The following is a 20,859-nucleotide window of genomic DNA, read 5'->3' on the forward strand; positions in this document are numbered from 1 at the left end:
CTGCCTTGACATGTGTTTTGATGTCTTCGATGGAGTCAAAAGTTCCCTTTTCAGCGCTGATTTTAATAGTGGAAGCAAGGAGAAGTCAGGAGGCCACAAATCCGGACTGTCGGAAGACCACAGGACCATTGACTCGAACCTTCTTCAATCAGAACTCTCAGCGCAAGTTTCGCGCAGACTTTCTGCATGCGCAACTTCTCCGTAACAATGAGTTGTACTGTTGTCTCCGATAAGTCCCAGTGCTTTTGCTTCTTGGTAGAGAATCAAATAAGCGTCCGTGCTCAAAAATTCACACTTGTTGCACATTCACGTTGGTACTGGCCGAGGATATGCATCCAGACTGGAGTTCGTCAGTCACCACTTCCCGGCCTTACGAAAGGCCTCATGCCACTTTTCTACTTGCGAATAAGACAGACACTCAGTCCCAAGCGCCTGTTGAAGCATTGCGAACGTTTGGGAAGGATGGCGGAAGCAAAAATTTGGTCTCTTTCGTTGCTCTGACGAACTTTTTATATCGCCTTGTCTCGCACCACCGTGTAAAGGTTACTGTTAAAACTGATAGTACCTCTCTGAAAGCTGAGAGGCAACTGACCTGCGTTGCACTGTAAAGCCAACAACCCCACCACCGTCGCCTTCAAGCGGAGCGAGCTGCAGGTTGTGCATGTGTCAGTATAAGAACGTCAGGCTCATTACTTTTGGATCGTACCATGTATGTTTATGCAATTAGTTTGTATGTTAGCGCTCTACTGATAGAGAAAAAAAGACTATTTTTGCACAATGGTAAACTTGTGCCTTCTAAACTATTGAACCCCCTTAATTCGTTTTTTTTTTTGGGGGGGGGGGGGTAAAATTAATAAACTGTTCTAAACATTTTTTAAACATATTGTATGATTTATTTTCTTATCTAAGGTTTCAATTTTTCATTTTAAGCTATCAGGTTATCTCTAATCTTAGGTGTCTGTGGTGAGCGTTGTTGCAGAAAGTTCAGGTAGCGGTTTGTACGTTTTGAGGGCTTTTCGAACTCTCCGTGCTCTGCGACCTTTAAGAGCTATATCGAGATGGGAAGGCATGAAAGTAAGATCATTTATTTATTTTTGTTTCATTTGTCTCAGAGTAAACATATCTACTCTGTCTTTATGAGTTTAAAAAATGCAGTAATGTTTCTGTTCTTGAATATATACATACCGTATTACCCCGCATTATCCGGCATGTCGCAAAATTCGGGGGTCACCAGATTTTCAATAGCACTTGCCTGGTCCTTTTCGGCATGCCGGAAAAATCGAGGTTGGGGGGAAAAATAATACTATAAAAAATATATGTTCAGCTTTAAAATGAGTATATGTTCTATACATATCTTATTAGTATTAATAAACAGTTTCATTTCGTAAAAATATTTATTAACAATGTCATTTGATATTTTAATAGTGATGTAAATTACCCGGGTATTTATTTTTAGGGGTAAATACCCAGGGTATATACCCGGGTAAATACCCAAAATGGGTATTTACCCGGGTATTTATTTCAAAAATTTGTATTCAACTAAAATACTTTTCTGTATGTATTCTACTATGTATATATATAACCAACCATATACAAAACAATAAATTTTTGCCCAAAATTGTATTTTGATCACATATTTAAAGAATTATTGTGTGAAACAACTTAGCAATCAAATATGATATTCACATACTTACTTATTGTGTTGGATTTACTTATTGTGTTGGATATGCCTCATCAATGTTGATAGCCAAATTTCAGATATGAAAAGCCATTCTACAAAATGTAAAAAGCTTAACTGGTTACAAAAAAAAACCATCAATTTTTTAAGGTTCTCGTCTTTTATAACCCAGTAATATGTCTTATGTCCCTGACATGAGACATTCATGACATCAAAATGTAACGAAATGTCGCTCAATTTATTATTACTATTTATTTACCTATATATTTTACAAAAATTTCCACCAAACCTAGTTCAAGTGTTCAGGCGTATTCTGCATATCATTTTTTCATTAAGCCTTAGATTTCATTAAGATTTTAATTAAAAAAATTATAATACATAAATTTTTATATTTTTAATCATTCCTTTTTTGGTTTATGTTTAAAAAATAATAATCACCTTTTGACACCACATAAATTCTTTTTTAAAAATGCGCAATTCCTAGGGGATTTACCCTGCCTTCAGATAAATACCAGGGGAAAAAAATATTTATCTTCCCACCCTACATTACTAATTGGGTGTAGTAAAAATAGTTTGAAGAAATTTTCATCATGAAGTACCGGGGAGCAAATGCAAATGAGCAATGCAACAAAAAACAATATTTTTATTTATTTATTTATTTATTTTTTTTTTTTTTTGCTTAATGTGAAAACTGTCTATATTTGCCATGTTATCACTTAAACAGCAATAAAATAAATAACATCATAGTTTTAATAACTTCTCTGTTTATTCTTCCAAGTTCATCATGGAATTGCTAAATACTTTTCCAATTATGACATTGAAAAGAAAGATTCTTTGGTTCACAATATGTTTCTTTTATAATTTCATCAAGTCTTTCAATTAAAAATATTATAAGCTGTGTAATACATATGTATGTATCAGTTTTATCAATTATTTCATACTTAGATTTTGAAAAAAAAAATCTCATTCAGTTTTTGCATTTTTTTTTTTTTTTGTAAAATACCCAGTTTTGGGTTATTTACCCAGGCTTTGGGTAAATACCCGGGTAAATACCCAAAAAATATTTACCTACCCGCTGTTTATTTACCCGATCCACATCACTATATTTTAACAAGTAAAATATTGTTTAATAACGAATAATTTTATAAAAAATAACTTAAAACTAAGTAAGCAAACATTTAAGCATTAAGTTAACGCCCCTAAACCAATGATAAAGAATTTACCATAGCTATTCAATAAATAAAAATTAAACTTACCTCTCTAAAAGGAACCTAAAATAATTTATTTGAAATAATTATGAACAAATCACATTACCGATGATTGCTTCTGAATTGATAACTTTATTGGCATGTAGTTAAATCCATTAATAATGACCTACCATAAATAACAAGTACATATTATATGCAATACACATTTTTTTTTTTTTTTTTTTGAAAGAAGGTTACTTTCGGGATTTATTTTTTTCCCTACAGTGGTTTGCTTTCTGATTGGAACTGAATGGGGAAACTTACTTTTGCTTTGTTGCAAAATAAACCTCGAATTATCCGGCATGCTGGTAACTTCGCTGTTTTTCCGGCATGCCGGATAATGCGGGATAATATGGTATCATGAATATATTCATACACATCATAAATATTTCCAACTCTATTGGACAATCGGAGTTTAGTGTATGATGGATTTTTTTCACGTCTCTTACGAGCGCTGTCCCACCAGATCGTCGTAAACGCCCTGATGTCGGCCATTCCGTCCATCTTCAACGTGCTCCTGGTGTGCCTGGTGTTCTGGCTGATCTTCAGCATCATGGGGGTGCAGTTCTTCGGGGGCCGCTTCTACCGCTGCATCGACGAGGAGGGCCGCACCCTTTCTCCCCAAGTCACCGCCGACGTGGGACAGTGCCTTATCCTCAACTATTCCTGGGTCAACAGGGACATTAATTTCGACAACGTCGGTAACGCCTACCTTGCTCTCTTCCAAGTGGTAAATGTCATTGCTCTATTTTTTATTTTTCAATTCAGTTTTTCGTTTCCTCTTGATGCTGCGCCCGGTAGCAGAAACAGTGCTACGATGCGACGTCCGTCGTAGATTTTTGAGGCGGTCTGCTGATAGTTTCTGACGTGGGAAGGTTTTTTTACGCTTTCTGCCCGAATCTGTCAAGTTTCAAGCAGAAAAATGCAGTTCAAAGTGAAATAGAAAAAAGTGAAAACAAAAAAGGTGCTTAGATCTATGCAGGAGTCCTCAGAGGCTTAAGAGGTCAAAAAAAAAAACCTAGCTACTGCAGCTAAAGCCCTATATCGTTGCTTAAGTAGCGACACATCCGTCATCTTGGGACTAAATGATGGGGTCTTCCTATGACCTATGTCTACTACTATAATGAAGTAGTGTTTTGCTTCTCGATTGTAAATTAACATGGAGTTTAATAAGAAACCACAACCAAGAGGCAAAATACGCTACTTCACCATGGTAGACGCAAGAAGAAAGCATCGTTTAGCCCCAAAATTGGTGGACCTATCGCTACTTGTTCTACGATTCAGAGCTTTACCCGCATCTACCTGTGCCTCAGTTTGCTGTTTTTTGTAGCTTTTTTGCCTTCGTTTTACTCGTAATTTTGAAATTTAGCATCTGATTTTCAAACATACCTTTTTGCTGATTCATAGCAAATGTTACGACTAATCTAATACTAGTCTTCCTTGCAGACTTTTTTTAAAGCTACATCGCAAACTACTGAAAAAAATTCTGCTACGTGCATGGACTGACGCGTTACACTAAGTAGCTGAAATGCAGCTTGTTTATGCAGCGGAGAAATATTTTATGTCGTTTTTGATTTGGTCCAGGGATAATGATGTGGAAAATAAGTTCCCACCGAGTTCAACAAATTTTACTGTTTAAAATAAATGATTTGACAACCTTTCATTCATTTATACCTTTCTTAAGCTAAGGATGTAATGCTTACAGATTTAATTACGCGATAATATTTAAAAACAGGAATGATACCCCCCTTCTTCACCAAAATAGGGTAGAGCTGAAAGTTAAAATGTAATAAGATTAAACGTGTTAATACTTTCAATAGCCATAGATACGAATGAGTTTCAATCAAGTTAGATCCCAAAAATAATGTTACGGTAGCACGAATAAAAATGGTTTTGGTTGATGAATTAATAATTTGAACCATCTCTAAGATATAAGTTTGAATGTTAAAGAACGAACGCTTTGATACTTTCAGTGGTGTAACCAAGATTTTATTTCGGAGTGGAGTCTGATGATACATTAAGTTTTAAAAAACAGAGAAAAACCTTGCCCAACAACAGATGCCCTCAAATCCAATTTTGAATCAATTTAAGCAAAAAATATTGTTATTCTTGTTGGAAAAATATTATGCTAAAAATGATTTTTCGAAATTTTAGAAATGGGCGCTTCGCTGGTTTTCTAATTGACAATTCAACTGATGTAACAGCACTAATAAATGATAGATGTTTCATTAAAAACTTGCTAAGAATGAAATTTCACCTTGAAAGATAAAGAAACTGTTTTGGCGTATAATATAGCGTAAACGAAATCGATATGTCTGTTCTTTTCTTATCCTCAAACTTCGTAAATAAGCTATAAATGCGTTGTTTGTGAGGCATGACATAAATGCAGTAGATAGGAACCGCTATTTAGCCCTCACAAAAAAGAATTCGCATTTTTTTTTCTTTTAAGAGCTCTTAGAAGCAAAATGGACTGCAATTAATTCACCGCTGTTAATGTATTGTGTCTTTTATTTTGTACAAAGGCAACATTTGAAGGTTGGACAGAGGTGATGGAGTACGCAACGGACGCCACTGAAGTTGGATCGCAACCCTACACGGAAGCCAACTTTCCAGCCTACATTTATTTCGTCACGTTCATTATTTGCGGATCATTTTTCACCCTTAACCTTTTCATTGGAGTCATCATCGACAACTTTAACATGCTGAAGAAAAAGGTACATTAAGTGCTCCTTCCTTTCAAAAAAAAGAAAATTGGTCTTTAAATTAGATGGACCGATTCATGTCACGCGACAAACTAGGATGAATTGTTTGAAGAAACCTGGGAAGGAAACCACTTCAGCCCTCATTTTTATGAAGTTTTGAGTGGACTAGTTTTAATCAATCAATCTTTAGTTTGATTATTTAGTGTGATACCCACGGGGAAATGATTATTTTTTTTTTTTATTTTTTTTTTTTTTGCAGTAACGTTCTTTATTATTTTTCCCCTTCGTGCAATAAATAAATAAAATAAAATATTAATTTAATTCCGATTTTATACATTTTTATGTAATGTTTAGAAGAGAAAAGGTTATTTTGGAGTTATTGTTTCAAATGCATGAAAAGAATTAAATTTTGCCCTTTTATGTTATTGCTAAATGCTTTAAAACTTTGAAACAAAAGCAATGTAAATTTCTATTGCTATTTGTATGATATATATTGTTTTAGTGTTTTCTTTTAACTTTTCGTTAGTACGAAAGTAAACCTTTTAGCTGTACTTTTGAACAGTTCATATATATATATATATATATATATATATATATATATATATATATATATATATATATATATATATATATATATATTAAATGTTTTTTTTTTTTTTTTTGTATTTGTTGAACTTCAAAAGACAGGGGCTAAAATTCATTTTTTTAGTTAGAAGGGAGTACCCTGCATGCTATCCAAACAAGAAGTTTAGAGTAGATCCTTAGAAATTTAGGTTTTTTTTTTTTTTAGAGACAGAGATTTAGAGATCGAAAAAGAAGCAATATTTTACCATGTCAGTCTTTCAGAAGATCGTTTTCAATTCACCTGTTTTTTCCACAACTTTGTGCTATCTCTTCACATTGTAATATGGCTCTGATACATTCAACTTTGACCTTGACAACGTTTTATCTTTTTGGGGTAATAGGGAAGGGTGATCGGAACTGATTTAAGTTGAGTTACTTCAGTAGTAGTTTTGCGAAAGTATTCCACCTAAAATTCGTGCCGATAACTAGTCCCTTTTCACTGCACTCCTCAAAAAGAAGTGAACGTTGTCAAGGTCAAAGCTCAACTTGTTAAAGCCGCACTATATATCTCTTCTATCCTGCTAAATTAATAAACATTCTAAAATTTAACATTTGTTTTAAATCCCAATCAGGTGTAAATTCTACTTTTAGCAGAATACAATTTAAGAAAGCATTAAAATTTCTAACTTGTTTTGCGGTTCGTTTTCAGATGTATAAAAAAGTACTAAAAAAGTTAAGGTCGACTAAAAATGTTTCAAAAACATTCATCCGCAGTTCTGAGATTTGTTCCAAGCTTTGATAGTAAAAAATTTTACTTCCTGTCAGAGTGCATTTTAAGTGCTAACTTCTATAAATGAAAAAGAAAAAATTGATGGAAAGAATGTCTCGCTTTGCAATTTTTTTTTTCTCCATATGAAAGATTGTAGATAATAACAATATTCAACATCCCATATTTCACAAAAAAAATTTAATAATATCCGTTACTTTATGCATGAAAAAAAAACGGTTATCCGCTTTTTCGAATTTTTTCTGTGCGGTAGCCTCTTGTCCAGTCAACTTTTCAGGACGGAATCTGATAAATTTTGGCTGAGTAAGATCATTAAACTTTGGTGAACAATTTTATTTCAGAGTCACCTTCAGTGATGACGACTACACAATTGTTTGTAAACAAATAAAACTATGAAAATCCTTTATGTGTGTTAAAGCTTGATCATGGAGAGATGGCGGCTGTCCTTGAAGTGGAAGCATCATTTGTTAAGCTTGACCAAGGAGAGATCGCAATGACCTTGAAGCGAAAACATCATTTGTATCATTTGTAATGGGTTTGTTATTATTTTGTAATAGATTGGATCAGCGAGAACGCGCCTTTTATTACTCGGCGCTTTTTGGCTAATTCTACCTGTTACATATGATACAAATGGTGCTTCCGCTTCAAGGTCATTCGCCATCTCATTCTGGTCAAGCTTAAATATATACCCCCCCCCCGTGTCCGTTTACCTTGTCGTGGTGGGGGGGTTTGCGGTGTGGTGAGTTCGGGGCGAGCTCTTGGGAGGAGTCGTGAACCCCCAGTTGCTCAAACAGAATATCGGCGGGAGGGGATTTTTTTCCCTTCCTTCCCTCATCACACTTACCAAATTCGGACGAAAACCCCTAAGCCAAGGTGTGTCAACCGTGCCGATGGCTGCGTGGTACCGGGGGTAGTCGGTGCTTCAAACGGGAGTCTTCAGGGATAGCAGGCGAACCCTGTCGTACGCAGCCTTACCTCTGTGTAGGGGGGCTACACAGGGGCTAGACCCCACTTTTCCCCCTAGTTCCCAGGTTTATTTATGGATGATAATATAAATAACCCTTCTCCCCCCTGCGGGGAGCGTCAGAACGTATTGTCGAGCACAGCTAAGTTTTTTCTTATTAAACGCAACGATCCAAACCTCAATTTAAGCAAAGTTTCCCCCTTTTTGATAAATAAAGCGCTCACTCATTTAATAGGCGAATATCAATCTGTTAAAAAACTACGCAGCGGTGAACTGCTAGTTGAAAGTAAAGATACAAAACAAATTAAATCTATAATGGCAATCACACAAATTGGTTCATATCTTGTTACAACTTCAGAACATAAAACTCTTAATTTTTCACGGGGAATAATTTCCGAACCTGACCTTCTCTTTACACCCGAGGAGGAAATCTTGGAGGGAATGAAGGATCAAAACGTACATTCAGTCAAAAGGATCACCATCAAACGGAACGGCGAAATAATAAACACCAAACATGTCATTCTGACATTCAATACACCTGTCCTCCCGCAACGTGTTAAAGCCGGCTATCTCTCTTGCCCAGTTCGCCCCTATATTCCAAATCCGCTCCGGTGTTTCAAATGCCAGCGGTTTGGACATTCCAAGTTTGCGTGCCGTGGTACTGACACCTGTGCCAGGTGTGCAGAACCCGGTCACGACAGTAATACATGTAACAAGACCTACAAATGCGCAAACTGCAAAGGGGACCATCCTTCATACTCCAGATCATGCTCAAAATGGCTCACAGAAAAAGAAATTCAGATAATTAAAACAACACAAAAAATATCTTATCCAGATGCAAGAAAACTAGTTGAATCCCTTACACCAACAACAGGTGTTTCATATGCTTCAGCCGTTAAAAAGGTACTGAAGTCTGTATGCACACAAACAGATACCCAAACAGATGCTTCTACTAATGCCAAAACTGTAAACACAACCAAATCAAATAAACAAAATTATAGCCCCAAATCTTCTTTTAAGGAAACTAGTGATGTAAAATACCCGGGTATTTATTTTTAGGGGTAAATATCCAGGGTATATACCCGGGTAAATACCCGAAATGGGTAAATACCCGGGTATTTATTTCAAAAATGTATATTCAACTAAAATACTTTTCTGTATGTATTCCATTATGTATATATACAACCAACCATAGACAAAACAATAAATTTTTGCCCAAAAATTGTATTTGATCACATATTTTAAGAATTATTGTGTGAAACAGTTTAGCAATCTAATATGATATTCACATTAAATGTGTTGGATATGCCTAATCAATGTTGATAGCCAAATTTTAGATATAAAAAGCCATTCTACAAAAATAAAAAAGCTTAACTGGTTACAAAAAAAAGCAAACATCAATTTTTTAAGGTCCTTGTCTTTTATAACCCAGTAATATGTCCTTGCATGACATCAAAATGTAACGAAATGTCGCTCAATTTATTATTACTATTTATTTACTTATATCTTATGCAGAAATTTCGTCCAAACTTAGTTCAATTGTTCAGGTGTATTCTGTATCACACACACACATATATATTATACACACACACATAATATACATCAACATTTAAAATTCGTTTAAAATTTTTAATCTTTTATTTTAGGGTTTATGTTTAAAAAAGAAAATAGTCACCTTTTAATACTACATAAAAAAATTTTGCAAAATGCGCAATTACTAGGGGATTTACCCTGCCTTCGGATAAATACCCAAAAAAATATTTACCTTCCCACCCTACAGGGGAGCAAATGCAAATAAGCAAGGCAACATAAAAGAATATTTTGCTTTTTTTTTTTTTTGCTTATTAATGTGAAAACTGTTTCCATATTTTCCATGTTATCACTTAAATATCAATAAAATAAGTAACACCATAATGTCTTAATAACTTCTCAGTTTATTCTTCCAAACATCCCTCATGCTTCCTTTTTTTTCATTTTGGATATGACTAACCTAGATTGTGATTTTGAAATCCTGAAGTTCATAATCAATTGCTTATACTTCTCCAATTATGACATTGAAAAGAAAGATTCTTTGGTTCACGATATGTTTCTTTTATGATTTCATCAAGTCTTTCAATGAAAAATATTATAAACTGTGTAATACATAATTATATATCAGTTTTACCAATTATTTCATATTTAGATTTTTAAAAAAAATTCTCATTCACTTTTTTGCATTTTTTATAAAATACCCAGTTTTTGGGTATTTACCCAGGCCTTGGGTAAATACCCGGGTAAATACCCAAAAAATATTTACCTACCCACTGGGTATTTACCCGATCCACATCACTAAAGGAAACTAATCAAAATCAACAACAAATACAAAAAACAAATACTGTATCTGTTACTGTTAATGAAAAGAAACCACTCACACAGAATTTGAAAAAACTTAGTGAAAAAAAGAAAAATATTCAAACGCGCGCAAAAATCGGGGTAGCCTCTAAACAGAGACCCCCAAAACTTTATAATTTTAAAAAAGAGGACTTTTTACTCTCTAGTAAGAAAGTAAAATTAACCAAGTCCCAAATTGAGAAATTCCAACAACCTCCTCCCCAGGAGGAGGACGAGGATGTAGATTTTGAAGATCTTCCGCCATCCGACGATGAAGGGTGGACGGACCATCCTCCTTCATGAGCTGCTTTTTCTTCTTCTGGCCGTTTCTCCTTCCTTTTCTCTTCATGGCCCTGAGCATTCTTTCTTGGAATTGTCAGAGTTACTCGCATAATGTCACAGACATCAAAGATCTTGTCGAATATCACCAACCGGCCATATTCTGTCTGCAAGAAACTTTTCTGTCCCCTGCTGATAGACCGAGGTTGAAAGGTTTTGACATATACCGCAAGGACTGCTTGTCAGGAGACCGTCGTTGTGGAGGAGTGGCATTGCTGATCAACAATGATTATGCATCTAGCCAACTCAATATCAACACATCCCTGCAAGCAGTGGCTGCGCGCGTTCACCTTCACTCGCTGTTCACAGTTTGTTCTGTATATATCCCACCTTCTTATGACTTAAGAAGCGTGGAGTTGCAGACACTGGTTGATCAACTTCCTCCCCCATTTGTCATCTTGGGGGATTTCAATGGTCATAATCCTCTCTGGGGGAGTCCAGACTCCAACAGTAGAGGTTTAACAATAGAAAATTTTATTGAAGACAATGATCTTTGCATCCTTAATAACGGTGAAAACACTTATTTTCATCTTTCTACCCAATCTTACCATGCCATCGATCTCGTAATATGCTCACCTTCTTTTCTGCCACGTTGGGATTTTCAGGTGGAGGGTGGTCTCTACTCCAGTGGCCACTTTCCGATCAGGATAACCTCTACTGGACGCTGCGGCCATCAGCAGCATCAGCAAGCTCGACTTCGCATTGATCGAGCTGATTGGGCAGCATTTACCCAGTTGGCAGAAATTAAATCAGAAGACGTAACTGATATTGATATCGATGTAGCGGTAAAGCGAGTAACCGACATTATCCTAAACGCAGCTAACGCTGCCATACCAAAAACCACTAAAGGCAGGATCAAGTTTCCTAAGCCTTGGTGGAACCTCTATTGTCAGGAGGCTCATAAGAAGCAAAAAAAGGCATGGAATACGTTTCGTCGTTATCCAACCACACAAAATCTCGTGGCACTTAAACGAGCTCGTGCTGAAGCTCGAAGGATTCGACGGAAGAGCCAGCGGGACTCGTGGCAGACCTATGTCAGCACAATCACGACGTCCACCGCATCAAAGACCGTATGGGGTAAAATAAAAAAAATCGTTGGCAACTACAATATATCTTGTGCACCCATTCTGGAGAATAACGGTCGTATTTTATCCGATCACAAAGAGGTGGCTGACTGCATGGGGACTTATTTGGCAAAAGTCTCCAGTGCAAATAACTATTGCTCAAAATTTTTAACCATCAAATCACGCAAAGAACAAAAAGTTCTAGATTTTAATTCAAACATTTTTAATCAATACAACACAAAATTCACCCTTCAAGAACTGAATGCTGCCTTACAAAAATCAAAAAACACATCACCAGGTCCAGATGAAATTCACAATAGTATGTTAAAACATCTAAGCAGGTCCTCTTTAGAACATATTCTGCATCTTTTCAATAGAATTTATTCGGAACACAGATTCCCAAAATCCTGGTGTCAAGCAACAGTAATTCCTATCCTTAAGCCCAATAAACCATCTGAAAAACCTGAGAGCTATAGACCTATAGCTCTCACTAGCTGCCTATGTAAAATAATGGAACGGATGGTCGACTCCAGGCTGATATACATTTTGGAGTCGCATCATCTGCTATCTCCATATCAAAGTGGATTCAGGCGTGGTAGATGCACAATAGACAACCTACTGCTTCTCGAAACATCAATAAGAGAAGCATTTCTCAAACGAAAACATCTCGTGAGCGTATTTTTTGACATTGAAAAAGCATATGACCGTACCTGGAGATATGGGATACTCAAAACCCTTCACGAGTATGGGTTACGAGGTAATCTACCCATCTTTCTCTCTAATTTTCTAAGAGACCGAACTTTTCGCGTACGTGTCAAGTCTGTTCTTTCAGATGCATTTATTCAAGAAGAAGGAGTTCCCCAGGGAAGCGTACTAAGCGTAACTCTTTTTGTAATTGCAATCAACAGCTTAATCGAACAACTGCCTCCCGCTGTCAAAGGTACCATGTTCGTTGATGACTTTCAAATATCTTTCTCTTCATCGAGCATGAGTATCATTGAAAGACAACTTCAAATGGCTATTAATAAAGTAACACAATGGGCGGAGGAAAATGGCTTTACTTTCTCTGTTCAAAAAACTTTCTGTATCCACTTCTGCCGTAAAAGAGGTCTTCATCCTGATCCAACACTTCTCCTTAACAATCAACCAATAGCTGTAAAAGATCAAGGAAAATTCCTCGGTCTTATACTTGATAACAAACTCAAATTTATACCGCATATACAAGAGTTAAAAAAGAAATGTTTACTAAAATTAAATATCCTTAAAGTCTTATCGAACACTTCCTGGGGTGCTGATACAGAGTCTCTCTTAAGAATCTACAGGGCTCTAATACGCTCAAAACTTGATTATGGATGCCAAATTTATGGCTCCACGGCAAAAAGCTATCTGAAAGTTCTAGATCCAATCCACAATCAGGCACTGCGCATCTGCACAGGAGCTTTCCGAACCTCACCTATTAACAGTCTTCATATTCTTGCTCATGAACAATCTTTAAACAATAGACGCCTCAAACTTTCATTGAACTTCTACTTCAAAATAAAACCTTATACTGATCACCCTTTACACCTTCATATTTTTAATCCATCTAATGTAATCTTATTTCTTCATCGTCCTTCTGCAACCCCAACATTCGGGATCCGAATGCGCCGGGTGCTTTCAGATTTGCAACTGTCAGATTTTAATACTCTCAATACAATAAAACTGATTGAACCATGGTGTGAAGTAGTTCCATCTACCATCAATGACCTCGCTAAATTCTCTAAAGAGACTACCTCCAATACAGCCTACCAACAAATATTTTATGATACAAAATGCAAATATTCTGATTATCATGACATTTTCACTGACGGATCAAAAGCAAACGATCACGTCGGCTTTGCTGCAATAATAAATGGTCAAGTTACCGCTGAACAATCACACCCATCTTGCTCTGTTTTTACAGCAGAAATAAAAGCCATATTGATATCTCTACAATCAATAACCCAATCCGCTCACAAAAAGTGGGTGATATACACTGACTCAAAGAGTTCAGTGGAAGCAATCACCCACTGCAACAATAACAGCCATCCCATAGTCATTCAGTCTTATCATTTATACAAAAGTCTTACACAAAATAATTTTCATGTACTCTTTTGCTGGATCCCTGGTCACGTAGGCATTGCCGGCAATGAAGCCGCTGATTCAGCTGCCAAAGACGCAAATATCCTAGTTGATGACAGTGTCCCTTTAGTTGACATTAAAAACGCAATATCTGAATGTCTTAACACGCATTGGCAACGGACCTGGAATCTCGAAACACAAAACAAATTACATTCGATCCAGCCATCGACTAAAGGTTTCAAATCATTACAACTTACCAGGAGAGAACAAGTTTCGTTAACTCGTCTTCGCATCGGCCATACCAGGTTCAACCATAAATACCTCTTATGCCGTGAACCAGCTCCGATTTGTATTAGATGTAAAGTCAACCAGACAGTGTTGCATATCTTATGCAACTGCTCAAATTTTAACCAAATACGTTTTAAATATTTTAATAATTTTAATCCATCTCTGAAAGAGTTGCTGGGGGACCCACCCCATCCCAATATATACTCCTTCCTCCGGGAGATTGGCTTCTCCTTTTTAATTTAGTGGTTGTGCCGTCAAAATGTAATTTTATCCGTTTTTCTTGTTACTGAAGGTTCTTTGACAACCTACTGTTTCAAACCCTTTCATAAAGTTTTTAATGTTTACAAGTTTTTTATTACTTGTTTTAAACTACTGTTGTTTTTACCTTTCTCTCCAAAACATTTTTACTTTTATCATACCCTGATTTTTTATTTATGTATAAATTTTAAACTAAAAAATCGTTTGGCGCAGTATAGCCCTCAAGGGCTCTTGTGCCATTAAAAATAAGTAAACCAACCAACCAAGCTTAAATAGGTTGTTTGTTACAAGGGCGTTTATAAGGGAGGGACTGAGGGGGCCCGGGCACCCTCCAAAATCTGGGAGAAAAATTAACTAAAGGTAGTTATTATTTGGTTTCAATTTGCTCACTGATATTTTGCAAACTTTAGGCTACAAATAATAATAATAATAAATAAATAAATAAATAAATGAAAAAAATAATGATAGTGCTAATAATACTTATAATACGTTATATTAGGGATTTCCAAACTGGGTGCCGCAGGAAGAGGTGAGGGGTGCCGTGAAGTGCCCATGGTAATAATATGTACATAAAACTAGACTAGATACCGTAAGAAAATTCTAATTTTTCAAAAGGTGCAGCGATAAAGTTTGGGAACCCTACGTTAGAAGGCACTGGACAATGGTGTGGAGTTCAGAAGGGGTCAGGGGTTCCCTTATTCAAGAAAAGAACGCGTCTTGGGAAAGCGAAGTTATTTTAACAAAAATAAAAGCAAATAATGTTGGGGGGAAAGAAAACTCGATTCTTTCAAAAATAAATCTTTAAATTAAAAATATTTAACAGATAAAGGTTGTTGCTTAGCAAATTAAATTCCCGTCTCTTTCTTTCGTCCCCCCCCCCTCTTTTCCCCTAGTCAGTCTAAAAAGAAGGGTTTTCAAATGTTTCTCTCCTTAACTCTCGTCCCCTGCAAGAAATTAAAAATAAGTTTTAGTTGTTCGTTTGGAGCAATAATGGAAATTGATGTTCTAAAAACGTATTTGTTTAGGCACTTTTCGACCCTCAATTTCAAAACATTTCTGGAAGAAGGTCCCCAAACCAATATGCTTTCACTAACGTAACGAACAATTTTTTTTTAATTAAAAAAAAAAAACGCCTTAAAAAAAACACCTAGGAAACTAAAAGAAAAAAATAATTGGTCACATTTACGTACGATTTCCTACCAAAACCTATAAATCAAATTTATTTTATAATTCCAGTACAAAAATCAATTAAACTAGTAAACACCAAATTATAAAATAAACACTGATTTTAAATACTATACCACAAATTGTTTTAATACCTAACTATATACGATCTCTTAATTTTTAATCACCTTTTGAAGTCAGTGCCTCCTATAAACCAGTACCTAACCTACTGAAAACCTACGAATCCTGAGCTAAACAATAATTTAATTAGCATGAAATTAATCTTTAAAACCAAACCTAGTCAGCTAGAATAGGTAGTAGTTTAGAGGATTTCAATTTTGAAAAATTTCGGAGGAATATCTCTAACCGCTTCTAACTTCTAAATGTCTCCAAAGATAACCTGAAATTGAGTTTTATCTTTCAGGGGAGGATTCTCTCTTCCTTTCCAAAATTTGCCTAATGTTGGGGGAAAATCTGAATTGCTTTTGAAAAGAAGTTTTAAAATTAAAAAGTTCAAAAGTTGCTGACTATTCATCGGGTAATCACGTTAACGTTACCAAAACCGCGAACATTTCCAAATATGGTTCACAATCACGTTTTTAAGACTTCAATTACGAAAAAATTTCGAACGAGGCTCCAACTGCTCCCGTATGAATAGAATTATCTGAAAATGAAAAAACCTACAATTTCAAAAAGTGGAGAATATTTAAATCCCTCTCTCTAGTGTCACTGAATATCTCTTTAAAACTTCGTTTTTTAGAACTTCAATTTCAAACTAGTTTTTGCAGAGAACCCCAGAACCGCCCTGCCCATAACATTATCGAAGTTAGTCTGAAACTGCATTTATAGAACTTCATTTTCGAAAAAACTGAGCAAACGGGTGATGCATTTCGCCCTTTATTTTTTTTAATCAATCGGGAGGACAAATTAAAGAAGTCCCGTTCCTTTCGTTACCCTAACGTCAACAAATAGCCTATAATGGCGTTTTTAAGATTTCAAATTCTAAACATTTCGCAGAATGCCTCCCGAATTTTTCCTCCTCGTAGAATCACAGGGACCGTCTAAAACTGTTCTTAGGAATACAATTTCAAAAAATTTCCTGCGGAAAACTCCGAAACCTCCTTTCCTCCCTCGTTAGAAGCGAAAGTTTAAGAGTGCACTCCTCTTTCTTTTTGGTTGCGACACTGCGTGACAGTTTGAAATCCTTGCCCCACCTCGAAAAAAATGAGAAGATTAAGGCACTGTTGCTCCCCTCCCCCCCCCCCCCAAGAAAAATCGAAATTAAAAAAAAAGGGGTGGGGGAGAGGGAAACTGATCTTAGTTTTGGGTCCCCTCCAAAATAAAAACATATATACGCCACTGGTTTGTTATTATGTTGCAATACAAAGGATCGGCGAGAACGTGCTTCTTACTACTCGGCGCTTTCTGACTGATTTTACCCATTACAAATGATACAAATAACGTTTCCGCTTCAAGGTCATCCTCCATCTCTCCGCGGTCAAGCTTTACCTGGTCTTCACTCACCAAGAGTTTATAGTTTCAAAATTCATTATAAGTGTGTTAATACAGTTTGTTCCAGTCTACCCCATGTTTTCATTTGCCCCATCTGACCCTAATTAAAATGGGGAATGTGTTAGCAATATTTCAAAGATTTTTCTTTCGTTTCAGTACGAAGGCGGCATTGTGGAAATGTTTTTGACTGATAGCCAAAAAGCATATTACACGGCAATGCTTAAACTTGGACGACGGAAACCTCAAAGAATAGTTACCAGGCCTCAAAACAGATATTTGAGATTTTGCTACGATGTTGCTATGAGTCGCAGGTTGGTATTTTGGTCTTAGAATCGCTAAAACATTAATTCTTTCCCCCAATCCAGGTCCAGCTAATGATTCATTAAGAGCACGGTACTAGTAAAATAAGCGATCTCTACCACTCGATCTTTAGCTACCCTGTAGATGGAGCCACCAATCAAATTTTCTTTATATGTTTCGTTTTAGTAGTAACATTAATGAAGTAATTAGATAGATAAATACGTTGGAAGATCGCCAGCTATACATACCAACAGCACTGTCGAAGAAGTATTAAAGTATAAAATTATGGCTCTTCTACTAGATTTTGTTTTGTATCGTGGTTTTTTTTTTTTTTTTTTTTTAAGATCTAACTTTTCTTAAATATAAATATTCACTAGCTGACCCTTGCGAAGCATTCGCGCTCGACAGAAGGGATTCAAAAACCCATTTCTCAAAGTAGCTTTTTGAATAGTAAAAAGAATGTCAAATGTGCTTAGTTTTTTTTCTTTTTTTTTTTTTTCTTTAAATTTTAACCGTGATAGAGGTGAAAAAATCTTAGAAATGATGTCTCACCTTTGAAGATGAATAAAGTATTAAGGAGGTTATGGGCGTATCAACAAAAAATACCATTATGAAATAATAAATAATATACTGGCGTGTGCAGGTAAACCGTAGTATCTGCAAAAATGAGTTTTCGAGAAATTTGACGAAATGTGTGTTGGTGTCAATACTAACAATAGGAAGTGTTGGAATAAGACGCTTTTTTCAGCGAAAACTAAATATGCAAGCCTGTACAGTAAAGCTAACGTACAACAGATGACGAAGATGCAAAAAAAAAAAAAAAAAAAAAAAGAAAAATTAATTTGAATTTTGTCATCTTGAATTCAAATTATGTTTTTCGCAATCACGAGTGTATGTTTGTATGTGTGTGTGTGGGGGGGGGTATGTGTATGTGTGTAGGCATGTGTTTGTCTCTGTGTGCAGTCATGAGTGTGTGGGTGGTTGTGTGTATGAGTGTTTGTGTGCGTGGGGTATATGTATGTGTGTGTGTCTGTGTGCAGGCATGAATGTGTGGGCAGTTGTGTGTATTTGTGTGTATGTGTAGGTGTCTGTATGCATGCGTGTGTGTATGTGTTCGTGTGTGCGGGTGTGTTGGTGCGTGTATGTGTTTGTGTGTGCGTGTGTGTTGGTGTGTGTTGGTGCGTGTATGTATGCGTGTGTGTGTAGGATATGGACGCAACCTGGAGACGGTTTTCGCTAGAGGAGCAGCATCGTGAGGCCGGCCGACGCGACGAGTGGTGCTGGCAGAGGGTGGCGCCGCGCCGGTGGGAAAAATGATAGCACGCCAAAAACAGTCAAATGAAAGCAATAAGCAATCGTGATTGCTCAAAAAAAAAAAAGAAAAGAAAAATTTGTAGTTACTGCCCTTTACCTGTACACGGCAGTATATATGATTGCGATTTCCCTTGATGAAATTTACTTTTTTTTTTTTTTTTTGGTTTAAATTTGACAACGCTACTGTAGTTTAGAATCCTGCCCAAATTGGGTTAAGATAACACATCCAACGGAGTTTGGATCTGAAAAAGCTTTTCAAACATTACATTTTCTGCACATGGGAGGATCAGTCCCATGACATCCACGTTATAAACACGACACTCTTAATGACACAACTGAACTAATGGGCCCCTATAATGAGATGACATTAAAGCAATGCGTAACAAAGCAAAAAATATAATTGAAGTCGATGCCTCTCTTTTGTGTAAATGAAGTTATACAGAATTCTGCTGAAGAAAATAGATCATCGAAACGATAGTTTTGGGGCTATTCGGGGCAACTCCGCATTATTAGCTCGACGCTCTAATCGACTGAGGCAGTGTGTCTCTGTTCCTGTAAGCTATGCATTGAAGCAATGCGTGATACGAATTAGAAAAAAATCGATTTTTTTTTCGATTAAAAAGAGTGAGTTCTCTTTGTTTTTCACTGAAAGCGGTGAAAAAAGAAAAAAAAAAAGCTTTAAAATGGCGCCTTACGTAAATTCCGGAAAAATATTAAACTCTTACTCTTGAAAAAAGCACATGAAAACTTGAACTTTTTTTTTTAATAAAACAGTATAGTTTACAAAATGGAGTATCAACAGCTGGATTTATTTCTAAGAAAGGATATTTAAAGAGATAAATTAATTTCCCTGGTCACTATCTGAACGATAACATAGCTCAAAAGGTTATTCCCGAAAACTCTTTTTGCTTGTTTATCTTATCACTTTGTTTTATAAACCTTTCAAAAATCGTGTGTGATAAACTTGGCACACCTTACAATGCAAAACGCGTTACCCTTCTCTCATCTTTTAGAACCATTTTCACGATACCCAAAGAGCCAAAAAACCCAAACGTCCTTACACTATGGTATTTCTTCAAACTTTGTTTTTCTGTTACGGCTTATATTAAATGGTTATGAATACAAAGAATGATTTCTTTTTGATAAGTAATTTGAAAGTATGGTGACAAAATTCAGGAAAAATGTCGGAGACGTCCTATTTCATATAAGATTGAATAATTTAATAGCAATATGCTGAATTGTGCAAAAAATAACTGCCAAAATTTCTTAACAGTCGGAGGCAGCGATTGGAACTGAAAGGGGGGGGGGGGCAAAAAAACGACAGCTAAAAGCTATAGGACTTTTAGTAGCAGCAAAAAATGAAAAAAAAAGAAAGTACAACATTTTGATAGGGCTGATTTTGAGAGCTAATAAGGAGTAATTGATGTAAATGTAACAATTTAACTTACGTTTTTCTTAAGATTTTGGTGAATTATGTACACATTAATTTTTCCCAAAGAAACACTTAGACTTGATTAAAATGTCAGTAATCCAACGTTATTAAGCACAAAACTTGCAAATGATTGCAGACACGTGTTTCGGTGTTACAAGGAACACCTTTTTCAATGCAAAGAAGTGTGAGCTTTTGGATGAAAAGTCATCCGAGAAAAGCAACACGGTGGAACAGGAGGTAGTATAAATATCAAAAAATAGAAATTAAACAAAACAAAAAAGATAAAATGACACATGGAGACAAAATTTATTATATAATTCCATCAGGAAAAAACCGTTAAGTAATAAATTTTAAAAGAAAACCCATAAACAATGCAAAAAGTCCGAAACACGTGTCTGCAATCATTTGCAAGTTTTGTGCTTAATAACGTTGGATTACTGACATTTTAATTTTTCAGCACAAAGGTATTTATTCTTTACTTAGACTTGAATTAGACTTAATTTATTTATCCCCCAAAGTATTTTGAGACGTCACAAACACTTGGTAATAATTTCATTAAACCAGTATGGCTATATTCAGTAAATTACCGCCCATTAGCCAGGGCTAAAGCAGAAATACGTGAAATACACCGCCAGCTCAGTCATTTCCAGCCGAGGACTGCAGTTTCGTGCTTATTAGCACTCATCAGCCCGGCATAGGAAAGTGACTGAGCTGGAGATGGAAAACCTCTTATGGAAGCCAAGAGGGCCAAACAAACTGGTAGCTAGTGTAAGAAT

At 36.0% G+C, this 20,859-nt stretch overlaps 1 protein-coding gene across 1 annotated transcript in view; it reads left to right on the top strand.

Annotated features, from left to right (window-relative positions):
• Positions 1–20,859, top strand: part of LOC129230170 (sodium channel protein 60E-like) — a 205,024-nt gene that overhangs the window by 170,550 nt on the left and 13,615 nt on the right. Inside the window, exons 21-24 of the mRNA XM_054864572.1 lie at positions 955–1,074; positions 3,392–3,655; positions 5,448–5,639; positions 17,194–17,348. Coding sequence (XP_054720547.1) covers positions 955–1,074; positions 3,392–3,655; positions 5,448–5,639; positions 17,194–17,348 — 731 coding nt within the window. The remainder of the gene's footprint in view (positions 1–954; positions 1,075–3,391; positions 3,656–5,447; positions 5,640–17,193; positions 17,349–20,859) is intronic.

The sequence above is a fragment of the Uloborus diversus genome, chromosome 9, assembly GCF_026930045.1.
Source record: "Uloborus diversus isolate 005 chromosome 9, Udiv.v.3.1, whole genome shotgun sequence".
In the NCBI taxonomy this organism is placed as follows: domain Eukaryota; kingdom Metazoa; phylum Arthropoda; class Arachnida; order Araneae; family Uloboridae; genus Uloborus; species Uloborus diversus.